The sequence below is a fragment of the Schistocerca piceifrons genome, chromosome 4, assembly GCF_021461385.2.
Source record: "Schistocerca piceifrons isolate TAMUIC-IGC-003096 chromosome 4, iqSchPice1.1, whole genome shotgun sequence".
NCBI classification, from domain to species: domain Eukaryota; kingdom Metazoa; phylum Arthropoda; class Insecta; order Orthoptera; family Acrididae; genus Schistocerca; species Schistocerca piceifrons.
The window spans coordinates 317,763,980-317,778,616 of NC_060141.1; the positions used below are offsets into that span (position 1 = coordinate 317,763,980).

A 14,637-nucleotide genomic window follows, 5' to 3' on the forward strand; every position below is an offset into this window, starting at 1 on the left:
GTGACGCACTACCGCTGCATGTTCCAACACTGCAGGAGTCACAGCTGTGTGCAGCCAGCCAGAACACAGGGGATCAAAGAGGTTGCGGTGATGCAGGTGCCTCGGCCGATGACTCACCATACTTTTGTTCACTGCCAGGTCTCTCTGGATATTCTGCAAGTGCCTATGAATACCTGTGATGCTCTGATTTTCTGCCAGAAAGCTCAGTGACCGCATTCTGCTTGGAAAGCACCTCCATTACAGATGGTGTTTTGAAGGTGCCTTATAGAGCAGTCATTTCTTGGAACTTTATGAAACTATAGGGCTGAAGCGGGAATATTACGTTATGTCCCACAATTAATTCCAAATTTTTTCAACTGAAATTGACCGGGAGAAAAAAGTGTTATATTAATTATTAAATGCACCTTGTATTTTCCGTCTGTAAGCTGAATTAATTGTTGCCCTTATGCGCAATGTTTCCTTATTGTATATCAACACATTTTGAACATCCATGATAGTTTAAATTACCATTTCTGGCAGGAACTTCTGATGTTTTGATTATATCAGAATAATATTGGTCCTAAGATGCCAAAGAAAGGTACTTCTTTAGTAATTTGTTTTATAAATTTTTCACAGAAGAAATTGCTCATTTGGGATCTTTGCTGTCTTCACTCTCTGCCCTGTTTTCCAGATTAACGAGTAATTTGCCATTCCTGTTATTCCTAATGGTTTATGTTCTGTAGTTGATTCTGTATGTCTCCTGCATCAGAAACAGGACAACTATGTGAGAAGTGTTCAGTGAATTCAAAAGCAAAATCTTACCCTAGGGTTGTTAAAAATCCATAAAAAGTTTGGGCCCTGTGTAAAATCAGTCACTAGAACATTACTTCTACAAATACTCACTGACCATAATGGCACTGAAGCAAAGATGATAATGTTAAAGCCACAGTATTAAATGCAGTCCTTTGAAATTATTTCACTGTGTATTATTGTTCCTTTAATAAATTTGTAAGGGTTCTTCTGATTGAGTTTTTGGAAAATTTGCAGCTTTAGTGACCATGTACTCTCTAAGAAAGCGATTAAAATCCATTGAGCGGTTGCACTGAATCTTTGCACAAAAAGTAATAAAGCACTAAACTGGGAAAAAATTTCCCACAAGGTGACTCTCTTTGGGCTATCATTTTCTAAATTAAAGGCAATATTTAAGCACTTTATTGATAAAATATTCTCAAAAATATCAACCAGTGTCTTGACACATTCATAATTTTGACAAAAGAATCGTGATTGACCTATCCTTGAACAAAAACCACACACATTAAAATTGTAACAGTATGAGACTTTGCGTGTGTCACACTTTATTTGACACTCTACCTTGTTACCCTATATATTGTTTGCATGGCCCAGTTGCAGTATCTGCTGCAGTAAGAATCTGTGTTCTCTTGGAATAAAGTAGTATGTTGTATGTTATGTGTAAAAGAAACATCGATGGATATTTTATAATATTATGTACATCAGTTTTAAACACTTGTTACAGTCATGGCCCCTACACTGTCTCCCTGTTTTATTTTCAAATCTAGAGTTCAGAAGATCTCTTATGCTTATTTCTGGGGCTCATTCCATGTTATCTGGCACCTAGGGGTGTGCTCTCTAGTATTAGGGCTCCCTCTAGAGAATATGAGTTAGTAGGATACCAAGACCAGCTGATGAAATAACCAGTAGGAGGCAAGAGACCTAGAGTAACACCAAGTGACAAATGGATCATTGGAATGAAGGAATCTTTGGAGAAGAGAAAAGAAGACAGGGGAAAAGTGGGAAGGGAAGATTGGTAGGAGGTCAGGAAAAGATGGAGAGAAGCTTCTGTTTCTTGCAGACTGGGTCTAGAGCTGTAAACTGTGGAAGATAATGAAATACTTATTAATCTAACTGCAACATCTATCCACAATGGATCTACAAGATTCTTGGTGATACAAAACTAAACATATAAGAAAGTTAACCTTTTGCTTGATTGTGTGAAATCTACAACAAATCATTATTATGAGGTTTGTTCAGTAAGTAATGAATCACTTTTTTTTTCATGCCAGGATGGTTTTAGTCATGATTTAAATACACCCTATAGTTCTGTAATTCTTTGGCAATAAAAATCATTTTTGCCATGTAATCTCTGTTCAGTTCAATGGCTACCGGTATACACCAACTTAATGTGAGAACCTGTACGTTGTCATTGTACCACTCTGTTGATCTGCTCTCAGCCAAGATCTTGCCGCATTAGTAACTTCGCTGTCATTGCTGTGGTGGTTCCCTCAGAGTCCATCCTTCAGTGGACCAAAAAGAGAAAAGTCAGAAGGTATGAGATCCAGGCTGTAGAGAGGATGGGGATGAAAGGTCCACCAAAGTTTAGTGTGAGCAGACTTATGGGCGGCCTTGCACTATCATGGAGTAAGAGTGCATTCACATTTTGTGTTTTGTGGAATCGTTTCTTTAATCTCCTGATAGTCTCACAACCAATTTCAAAGTTGATTGTTTGATCATGAAGGAGTACATCAAACAGAATAATACCCTCAGAGTCCCTGAGAAGTGTAGCCATGACTTTACTAGCCAAGTGTAATATTGTGAACTGCCCCATGGATTACTACTTTTGTTTTGGGCTCAAAATGGTGAATCCATGTTTCATCGCATGTGATGATATTTGACAAGAAATCGTTGCTGTCAGCCTCATAACAAGCAAGTAATTTGACCCATGTGTTCTTTTTTCCTCTGTATACTATTCAGTTAGAATTCAATGAACCGAATCGGTGCAAACCTTGGAATATGCTAACTGGTGGAGAAGTGTGTCAGCACTACCAATAGAGATATGAAGTTGAGCACTGAGTTGCTTGATTATTTTTCATTGGTCACCTCAAATAAGAACGTCTGCCTGTTGAAACATTGTATACATCACAGCTGTGTGCTGCTGGGCTGTGCACAGGAGATTAAATTTCCTTCTTCTTGCTGTGTTGACAACAGATATCTTGCTCAGCAACTTACCTTATTTTTATCCACTGTCTGCTGTCATAGGCATTACATAAATGCGTATAAATATTTGTGGTAGTCTGGTTTATGGTTAAAAGAAGTCAATTGCATTGCTCTTTGCTTGGAGGAACACACCTCAGATAAGGACACCATTTTGGAGACTGGTTATAGCACTGCCATCTACTGGGAGCTATGAACAAACATGAGATCTTTAAGGATGTCACAAAGAAAACTACATTTTTTAAACCAAAAGTGGCCTTGAAAAATAACATTTTGCATTACATATTAAGTGCCACTCTTATAAGTCGTATCTCTTATTTATAGCAAAATTTTAAATCATTTGCTTCTGTTAAACATTCAACACTATAGCATGACTTCCCTGCTGTTTTCGTTTAGCTGTGATTACTGAGTGATGCTGAACAGTGGTTAACACATCCTACTTGCATTCTATAAGAAAGTGACACAGATTCGTTTCCAACTTCCATGTCCCATTCTTCTTAAGCCATTCTTCTATAAGAATCTGCGGTTGGAAATAACTTTGAAATGCCACTTATGGTTCATAACACACACAACATGTAAGATTAAATTCACCTGTTGCAAAATCATTTTATTCCATATGAACTGATATAAATTTGTATATCACTATAACCATGAATGTTGTGACTTTTAAAAATTTTTAATTGCTTGTTGTTTGTGTAACAAAAACAGTATTAACTCATAGCTACAAATCTAATAACTTGATTTCTAGTCATTAGCATTAAGCAGTCTAAGGCATCATCACTTTTGTGTTTATCATCACAGGATTCTTAAATAAATAATAGAAATATATTTTACTTTCCCTATCTTTATACTGTTACCTGTGGCTGAACAAGTGGACTCGGAGGTGAAATATTATTTTTTTTTTTTGGGACAGATCTTTAAGTCCAGTTTTAATTATCTCAGCTGCCATGTTTCTTAGAGATTTTGTATGATGGTAAAACATTCATTGGTCTGTTTCTACTCTGCATACAGTTCTCAGTAGTTATTGTCATAACTGTTATAATTCTATTGTTTGTAGCTCAAAAGGATGAAACAAATAGAGCAGGAAAAAGATGTGCTGATGCAAGGACTGCAAGCTGTTGAAAAAGCAAGGGACTGGTACCTCAAACAGGTTGCTGTCGTCCAAGAGAAGATGAAATACCTTGGTCGTATGGGTTCGCATATGGTTTGTATTCATCTTTATTTTGTTGTTGTTTTGGAATGCATGAAATTCATTTGACATTGTGATACCCTATCTTATTCTATAATTTCTTACTTGAACTGAAAGTACAAAATGAATGGATAGAATACTAAGAGTAAAAGAGAACTTTCTCCTTATGTTCTGTGTCCATATGAGAAATATATGTGAATTGACTTGAGAAAGCCTGTTTCTGCTTAATTGTGTACAACCCAATGACTCATTTCTGGAATACCACCATCTGTTACCTTGGGCATGCAGACGTTATTATTGTCAGTTTCATGGAGAACTTAACAGAATTTCCTTAGTATTAATATTTTGAGATAAGGTCTCATGATTAGTTCTTCAGTAAGTTATTACAGTTTTCAGAAACAGGGTGGTTTAAAATTACACAAATAAAAGTTCATAGTATTGTGTGTTGCAGTTTATTGTTCCTGGACCAGTTGCAGCACACACACACACATTCAATTAATATAAAATGCATTCAGGTAGAAGATGACAAAATATGCGGGGTAACTGATAAGCAAGATGGACTGCAGAAGAAAGTATCATCTAAGGACTTTGCAGAGTTTAAAAGAAAAGACTGATGCAACGGATCCTAGAGCTTAGAAAACTGTACAGATTTTTACAAAACAAAAATACCAAATTAGTGAAAGTAATTTAGGAAAGTAAGTTGAGTTGAAGATTCATACTCTACAATTGTATCACTTTAGGGGGAAACTGAAGTGAGAAATATTAGTGATGATAGTTCACGTGACAGACAAGGATTGGGTCCAGCCATTTAGCAGTGTGGAAGCAAACAAACCTTATGCATTACATAGCTCTTCCCTAAAAACACAGACTTGTCTAGCATAGCTGCAAACTTTTGGGGCACTATTTGGGAAGTACTGAGTTCTTAGAGAGAAAGTTACTCTTAACGTAATCATTCTGATTGTACTGTTTTTTAATGTCCTTTGCATTGACTGAAAATATATGCTCTTGTCATAGCAATAACATGCTGTTGCCATTAAGCATATTAAATGCAATTTGTACACCTCTCCTTTAAAGAATGTGTTTTTTATTCATACCTCAATATACACTGATGTGCAAAACTTAAGGACAAAAGTAACTTTCACATGATGTGTCATTGCCAAGGAACATAGCTCGATGAAACTTGGACAATACATAGAAAGAACTGTTACAGTATTGTATAGTATAGAAGGTCATTGAAAGACATACACAGTGAGACAATGATTAAACAGAAGTCACCGTGAGTTATGATGGTCCCAGGGACATTACAAAAGGTAGGATGGTTTTTGTTGTGAATGTAGTAACTGAAAGCTACCCTTAATTCAGCTCAAACATCTATGGCAGCAGAAAAATGTTTCCCTGCTACAGCCCCTTGATGATGGTCATAAGTCATTGCATGCTATGATTATTAAGCAAACACTTGCTGTGACAGGATGGCATTATAAAATGAAGTAGCAATGCAATAAGAAAGAATAAATAACATTTATTAAAAGTATGTAACAAAGTGTTACTTAACTTGATACACTTTGACGCATGGGACTTGAAGTCCTAAATATTATACAGTCATATCTAACTAACTTTGCTGTGTCTTGATAGTCTATGATATTTTAAGTATCACTGCTAATAGTAACATTTCTATACATCCTGTTTCTATTCGTAGTTCTGTGACAAAAGGTAATCTTCAGAGTACTGTCTGATCTAAGGGTAGGAACTGAAGTTAACTGTGTGATTGTTGGTGTGGAACTAACTGATTGCCTGCAACACAAAGTGTTTCAAGACTATCAGCAGAAGGATACCCATGTCCACCAGTGCAAGTTGAAAGCAAAGTAGGCCAAAGTTGACAGTGTTCCCTATTGCCTCTCCACACTATCAGCAAACATACATGATGCTCTGGAGGAAGTGGCATGGAGCAAGGAAGTGGCAATGAGCAGAAAGAAGTCTGGGATTGTGAGCACCATATGGAGACTGCTGCACAGAATGGAGAGACACAAGGCGAGTGGTTGTGCGTATCTGGTGGTGTCCTCTTGTAGTACTTGTTGAGTACTTCTTGCTTAAGTACACAACAGTTCTTTGACAGGGCATTGCGTTCTGTCCAACAAAATTCCATTTTTGCTGCTGGTTGGTAAGAAGTTCTTGTGATAGGGTGTTCTAGTCCTCCACGAGTGCGGTTAGCAACAAGTCAGGATTAAATGCAACTGTGAAAAGATGTATGTGGGGAAGGAGTACAATGTTGCAAACATGTTGACCAGTGAGCAAACTGTGGTCACAGTTATCAACCGCGCTGGTGGATGGATGGAATGCCCTACCACAAGAACTCCTTACCAACCAAGTGGCCAGCATGGGAGCACATTGCAGAGTATTCATTACCATCTGTGGTGATCACACACCCTATTAAGAACCATGTCCCATCTTCTGTAATTTCCAGGGGTCCATCATAAATTGTGGTGACTTCGCTGTAATTATTGTCTTTGAATAAAAGTCATTTCTATTTATCTCACTGTGTATTTCTTTCAGTTATTTTTTTGTACTATACCACAGCATTTATTTTTATGTATAGTCAAGTTAGTTAGTTGAGCTATGTTACTTGGCAGTGACACATCGTCTGTACTATACCACAGCATTTATTTTTATGTATAGTCAAGTTAGTTAGTTGAGCTATGTTACTTGGCAGTGACACATCGTCTGTACATTTGGCACATTGGTTTAATTTTTTTCAAGAATATTATAAGTACTTAGAGCTACTTCTTTCACTAATCTAGATATTATATGAAACAGTTACCAGAGGCTGCTGTATGAGTCAAGTGCAGAAATAATTTGTTTGTTGTGTTGTGATTTTCTTACTTTCAAGTAACTCTGGGTTCTTAAATCAAAATTTCATAACTAGTCTTTTAAAACCTGTCAACACCAAATGACAAAATATAATTTGTTTTGTTCAGACATCTTATTCTTTGTGTTCTCCATAAATGGGCAGTTAGAAACTGCCTCAAATACCAAACTGTTGCACTCATATCTCACGCAAGTAGAATTTTGCTCTACATTGTGAACTGCCATTTCAAGCCATGCATTGAGCCTCACATAACAACAAATAATTGAGAAATCACAAGAGTTCTGTGTTAGTGTTTTCCTCTGCTTTCATGGCAAGAGTAAATCCTTTGACTGTGTCGTCTGGGAATAGTTGTGGCGGGTGCTTGCAGAATTCAGTTCCCACCAAACTTGATAGCACTAATCAGAAGTATATATGATAGTCACCCCACAGCTCTGAACACAAGTGCTGGAATGTCTGATTTCTTCAATATATCAAAAGGTGTCGGACAGATTTGTGTCCTACCCTCAATTGTACAACATCTGTGCAGAACATCTCATTAGGAATGCCTTTGATGGTTGGACTAAAGGCATCTCAATTCATGCAACAACTATTAACAACCTCTGATGTACTGACGACACCATGCTTTCAGCCAGCATTGAAGATGAACTTACTGAGCTACTAACAAAAGTAAAGATCATTAGTCCTGCATATGACTTAGACATCAATCTCAGAAAGTTCAGACTCATGATAATTGATTGTGGAGCACAGGTACAACTCGCAGGTCAATTAAAGGAACTGGAAGTTGTGCATTCTTTCGCCTGTCTTGGGCCAGCCATCTGTGACCTAGGAAGTTGTGAAGATAAGATAAGAAGACAGCGCAGGTGGCTATGAAGAGGCTCACCAAGATCTGGGACAACAGAGCAATAATGAACAGCACAAAGATCCAGCATCTTTTTCTGGTGATGAAACCTAGACTTTCAAGGCAAGCAGCATAGTGATGCGTTTTAACTTTAGTACTAGTACAGGTTGCTGAACATAAAATGAACCAAAAGAAGAACTAGCGTGTCCTTATTTAGCAACTTGTACCTTTCTTCTTCAGAAACGCTTTCCTTGCCATTGCCAGTCTACATTTTATATCCTCTCTACTTCGACCATCATCAGTTATTTTGCTCCCCAAATAGCAAAACTCCTTTACTACTTTAAGTGTCTCACTTCCTAATCTAATTCCCTCAGCATCATGATATATGATATAAACTCTCATTATGAGGTAAGTAGATTGATACTGATTTAATCAATATGGTTTTTGTAGATTTCAGCAACTATCTCTGGATCAGTGGTATCATTACATACACAACATGGACCTTGTGTTTTCCTTTTTATGTACTGGGTTACAAACACTAGCTTTTTGTAATCCAAAGTCCACATTTTCTTTGTAATGATGCCAATAATCCAGTGACTTGCTGGAAACTAGCAGAACCATATTGATTATTGTTGGAGTCACAAATGATGGGGTTCAAATTTAGGCTTATTCTGCGTACCTACATCATGCGCTCCCTGACAGCCAGTGAGCGTTAAGTAGTATTCTGAGTGTAATGCTATGATGTCATAGCCACTACAAGCATTAAATGTGCTTATAGCGAGTTATTTAGTGAATTTTTAATTCCATTCATTGCCAGTTGTCACTGCTGATGGTGGTGATAAGCAACAAATTCTACATAAGCAAGCAAGAGAAATAATTTGTAGGATCCATCCTTTCTTCAGGCGCAAAGCACTTGTATGCTTGCACTGCAGCTGTCGTGTGGAACCAGAAATAATGCAATACCCGTCTGTGCCCGTATATACCAGTTTATCATCTCCAGTCCACTTCCTTCCTCACCTCCCCTTTCTCCCACCTCCAATTCCAACCCCCTCCCAATCCCCTCAATGTTTCTGTTATGAAACTACTGGACTATAAACACCACCCGTTTTGAATCTTAGATCCGTATTGTGTATGTAATCACATTACTGAACCTGTGAGTGTATACTTGATTTTAGCAGAACCACATGTGTTAAGTTAGTCTGTGTACTAGCTCTATAATGTAATCATATATATTATATAACCTTTCAGTACTATATAATAATGTTAATGTTTAGTAGCTCTTAATATTTTTTGATAGATTTCTTATGTCATTATATGTAAGTTTGTCACCTCAAAAAAATATATACAGAACCCATGTGTATGATGTAAGACTGAATTAATATGAAGTAGATGAATATTCATGTTGTGCTGCAGTGTATGATTAGGTACATAATATAGCACACCACTCTACCATTTTTAACAAATAAGGAATAGGATAGATTGCTACTCAGCATAAAGATGGACCATTTTTATGGTGAGTGGCAATCTCTCTTATTCCGTATATTGTTGTTATTCCTACCTGGAGTTCCCATTGTTTAATATACAATAGTTCGTCTATTCTTTCCCCTCCAACCCTATCTGCTGCACATCCCCCTCTGAACCCTCCCATTCACCCCAGTCCTCCCCTAACCACCCTCCACCTCATCCCCCACGTCCCCCAACTCCCACATTTACCAATGTATTGTCATTGGTCTAACCACCTTTCTCCTTACAACCCCCTCCTACTGTCACCCCTCAATATCATATCCATCATTCTACCATCTATTGTCTGTTCCTCCCTTTCTCCCCTACAGTCCCCCTGGCACCCAATGCCCTTTCTCCTGTACAATTCTTCCTCCCTCTCCTCCTATGTTTTGTTGTGGACAAGAATTTTGTGGTGTGTCTGCATTTCACATGGGTCTTGCTAATTGCTGGATATGTATGCTTTTTTATGTAAGTCACCAGGAATCAGATGATTACTATTTTATAATACAACATGTGTGCTATTATTTTTTGTATCACATTTTGTTGTGCATGCAAAAATGTTTATATTTACACTTTGAGAATGGAGTATTGCATTGTGTCTCTATAAGAGGCTGTTATGAGCTTGTATTATAAGGTTGTGGTTAAGCACTTAGCCAACTAAACAATCCCTTTTACTTTCCTTGGTAATGCCTTTGCCGGTCTAAAGATCATGCGGCTACACAGTGGTGTTACTTTGTAACAACCTTTGCCCTTATGTTGACAAATTGTAATGCCAGTTGATGTATGGATGTGGTGAATGTAGGTCACAACAATGTATAGACTGTCAGAGACACATTAACAGTGTGTTTATTCATTGTACACAATTTCAAACTTATTATGTATCTGACATGTACCCATCCCCTGTAACATTACAACTGGTTTATAAGGCAAGGTATATGTTATTTTGAAAATGTTATGTCATTTAGGCATGCTGAACATTTTGTGACATGGACATACGGTTCTTAAATTAAGTAATGACTTTTTGATCCTCACATCATGCAGTGCATTGTATGATGTATACATTTTATTAATGGCTATAAAACCAAAATTATGATGGTGTGAAATAAATTATTAATAATTTACTGTCAAATTGTGGAAATTTCTTTCAGATGCATGACTGTGGTCCCCCACAAAGGAAAAGTTATTAGATGATAACTGGTTTTGGTTGACTAGTAACCATCTTCGTATTAATGAAAACAAACAGGAAAATTGCCTTTCAGTGATGTGAAAACATCCTAACACCATTTTAAAAAACATATTTTTTTATAAAAAAATATAAAAATAATAATAAACTGCTTTGTTTACACTATAACAGATACCTATGTATATTGTTAACCACCATTATGTCATTAATAAGTGTAAGTTGTCAGTCAGTACCAGAAGGCTTATCAGAGCATGACTGTTAACATGGTCTCCTGCTTTTGTGACACGACGTGAATGTTAGCATGTAAAACCAGTGGGAGACTACACCAACTGTCATACTCACACCAGCCTTCATATACTGACAAGATACACTTAGTACTCATGTTATGGTGATTGACACTTTTGTTTAGGCACCAACTATAGTCGAAGCATGGTAGGTTTTTTAATAGTGTGCATCCAGTGTTCTTGTTTCCATTGTGTGCTCAGTATCTTGACGACCAATCCAGCCGCCTTGTACAGGTCTGTGAGTTTGCTGCTGTGTGTCTCACTGCCTGAACTCCAGCAAGACTGTGAACTATTGTTGGTCTCGTGCAGTTGTTTATAGCTGAGTTAAATTCCCGACACCCACTATGTCGTTTGATGCTCTTTTGTTTTTCAGAACTCTCACTGAAATTTCATGAAATGCAAATTTTCTCAGCACTTTCCAACTCTGGTATATGTGATGGCCAGTGAGATTTTAATCAATCAAGTGCCTGACCCCAAGTGTTACTTAAATTGAAACTATTGTCCTTATTAATTAGGTTTTCTGACAGCTTAAGTTCAATAGACTCCTCAACTATACTGTCTCAAAAAATGGACATTTGTACCATGATATTGGTCTTATTGTATTTCATTTCATGATTATATTTGAGGCAGTGCTTGGCAGCAGCTGGTTTACTTGGTTATTTTAGTCAAGTTTGTTGCCGATGTTTCTTGCATCTCACCTCAACTGTTTTGATAGTCTGCCTCATGTAAGACATGCCACATTCATGTGGAATGTGATACACACCCAGCCTTCGGAGACCTAGATCATTGTTGACATTACAAATAATATTTTTATCTTAGTTGAAGAGAGCGAAATAAAATAGATGCCATGTTTCCATAGGGCCTATCAGTCCTTCCGCATATTGGGCCAGCTTAAGGTAGATAAGCAATTTTTGGCTGCTCTTCCTTGGTCTCAGTTTTGACCTGTTCCTCAGGTTCTCAATTTTGACTGCGTCACCTGTTCAGTTTGATGATTTTCATCACTCTCTTTACATACACACTAAACTCTCTACAGGTTCTTGGGATTGGGTTGACAATGTGACATGGTCACAAGCAGAATCAATGCAGTTGTTGCCAGAAAGCAAATTTTGATCACTTACACAAAAGCCAAGCCAAGATGCAGAGAGCTGTACTGTAACTAATGTCACTGACAAACGTTTGAATGAGGATACAGTGAAGATCCTTGCTAAAGGGCTACATTTCATGCCCACTCCAAAAATGCTACACATAGCAGATTACATCAGGACTGTGGAGCATATGGTAGCTCTCTACCGCCAGAAGCAGTAGAAGAGGTTCAGCGCAAAACCTGGAGAGTACTTAGCAAGTTGCCAATGCTAAGATCAAACATCTCCGAGAGAGAATGTGTAATATTGAGAAATCTATGGGAGGACAAGGAAATTGTAGTTCTGCCAGTTGTTTCACTACTGCAAAATCATTTGTAGAAGTCCCCACTAACCACCCTGATCTCTAGCCAGTGGCTATGATATGGAGATCTCTTATACAGGCATTCAGTATAGCGTACTCTCCAGCCACTCCCAAGACCAAATTACACTCATCGCAACTCTTAAATGAACAAACTTAAGACGTAGTGCAATGAGTGCTCTGAAATATACATACATTGTTCACTAGTCATTAGAACATGAATGATTGAAACAGCATTGTCAAGGGAAAAAATTAAAGGCATTGTTGAATCTTTTAAGCAATTTTTTATATATATATTATTATTATTATTATTATTATTATTATTCACGTTTGGGCCCTACTGGACCACGCGAAGTACAATCACGGGGCATTCAGTTATTTTCTTTTAGACTTTCTCTCTGCCCAAATTGTTTTCATTCTCTCGGAATGAGCTCTTTTCCTTTCATCAGACCATGTGGTTCCAGATTTTTTTGGTTTTTCAGCTTGACCAACTACCCAGTCATGAATTTTTTGCCTAAATAATTTTCTGTCTTGAATTTCATCTTGTTTTATATCTGCCTCCTTCATGTCCTCTTTTATAGCAGCAATCCATTTTATTGTCTCAAATTTAGCTTTACTTCGATTTTCGTAGAATTCCACTACTTGTTTAGTTAGTCTGGTAGCATCCATTCTTTTAATATGCCCATAAAATTTTAATCTGCGTTTTTTCATATCCGAATATATGCTGGTGTATTGTTGAATTTCACTATTTGCTCTTAGCCTGTATGTTCCTTCTTCAGTATATTTTGGACCTAGAATTTTTCTGATTACTTTTCTTTCTCTTTTTTGGATTTCTTGAATGTCCTTTTTTCTGTTTAAAATTAGCGTTTCAGCCCCATAAAGGCACTCTGGTTTTATGACCGTGTTGTAATGTCTCAATTTAGAGTACCTCGAGAGACATTTTTTGTTGTAGATGTCTTTTGTAAGTCTAAAAGCTGTCTCCATCTTTTGACAACGAATTTCATTTCCAATTTTTTCTAGACCAGTCTCTGAGATTGTTTCACCTAAATATTTGAATTGCGAAACTCTTTTGATTTTTCCATACTTAGTTTTCAAAAGTTTGGGTGCCAGTTTGTTGCTAGTCATATACTGTGTTTTTTCAAATGAGATTTGGAGACCTACTCTTTCTGCTGTTTCTTTAAGAATTTCTATTTGTTTCTGAGCAATTTGGATGTCCTGCGTTAGAATAACCAAGTCGTCTGCAAAGGCCAAACAGTCTATTCGAATATTTGTTCGTCCTAATTTCACTGGTTGGTCAATTTTGAACTCCAATTTTCGTTCGCACCACTCTTGTATTACTTTTTCTAGAACGCAGTTAAATAGCAACGGAGAGAGTCCATCACCTTGCCTCACGCCTGTTTTTATTTCAAAGGATTCTGAAAGTTCTCCTCTGAACTTTACTTTTGATTTTGTACCAGTTAGCGTGTCTCTGATAATTGCCGTGGTTTTAGGATCCAGGCCTTGTTCTTTCACAATTTGGAAAAGAGATTCACGATCCACTGAGTCATACGCCTTTCTAAAATCTACAAAGGTACAAACTAGTTTTTTATTGTAAATTTTTTGATGTCTGAGAATTATTTTGAGGACTATATATATATATATATATATATATATATATATATATATATATATATATATATATATATATATATATATATATATATATATATATATATATATATATATATATATATATATATATATATATATATATATATATATATATATATATATATATATATATATATATATAAAAAAAATAGAGGGAAATATTCCACGTGGCAGGTCGATAGACACACAAACAAACACAAACATACACACAAAATTCTAGCTTTCGCAACCAATGGTTGCCTCGTCAGGAAAGAGGGAAGGAGAAGGAAAGACAAAAGGATATGGGTTTTAAGGGAGAGGGTAAGGAGTCATTCCAATCCCGGGAGCGGAAAGACTTACCTTAGGGGGAAAAAAGGACAGGTATACACTCGCACACACACACATATCCATCCACACATACACAGACACAAGCAGACATTTGTAAAGGCAAAGAGTTTGGGCAGAGATGTCAGTCGGGGCGGATGTACAGAGGCAAAGATGAAGTTGAAAGACAGGTGAGGTATGAGCGGCGGCAAATTGAAATTAGAAATTTAAAATTAACTCCTTTGGTTCCATCAGATTCACCTGGTCCTACTCCAAATCCCATGCCACTTTCCTTGATGTTGACCTCCACCTGTCCAATGGCCAGCTTCACACGTCCGTCCACATTAAACCCACCAACAAGCAACAGTACCTCCATTATGACAGCTGCCACCCATT

At 37.1% G+C, this 14,637-nt stretch overlaps 1 protein-coding gene across 3 annotated transcripts in view; it reads left to right on the top strand.

Annotated features, from left to right (window-relative positions):
* Positions 1-14,637, top strand: part of LOC124795449 (suppressor APC domain-containing protein 2) — a 128,033-nt gene that overhangs the window by 74,570 nt on the left and 38,826 nt on the right. For all 3 annotated transcript variants that reach the window (XM_047259471.1, XM_047259472.1, XM_047259473.1), the window contains exon 5: positions 4,046-4,192. In XM_047259471.1, coding sequence (XP_047115427.1) covers positions 4,046-4,192 — 147 coding nt within the window. The remainder of the gene's footprint in view (positions 1-4,045; positions 4,193-14,637) is intronic.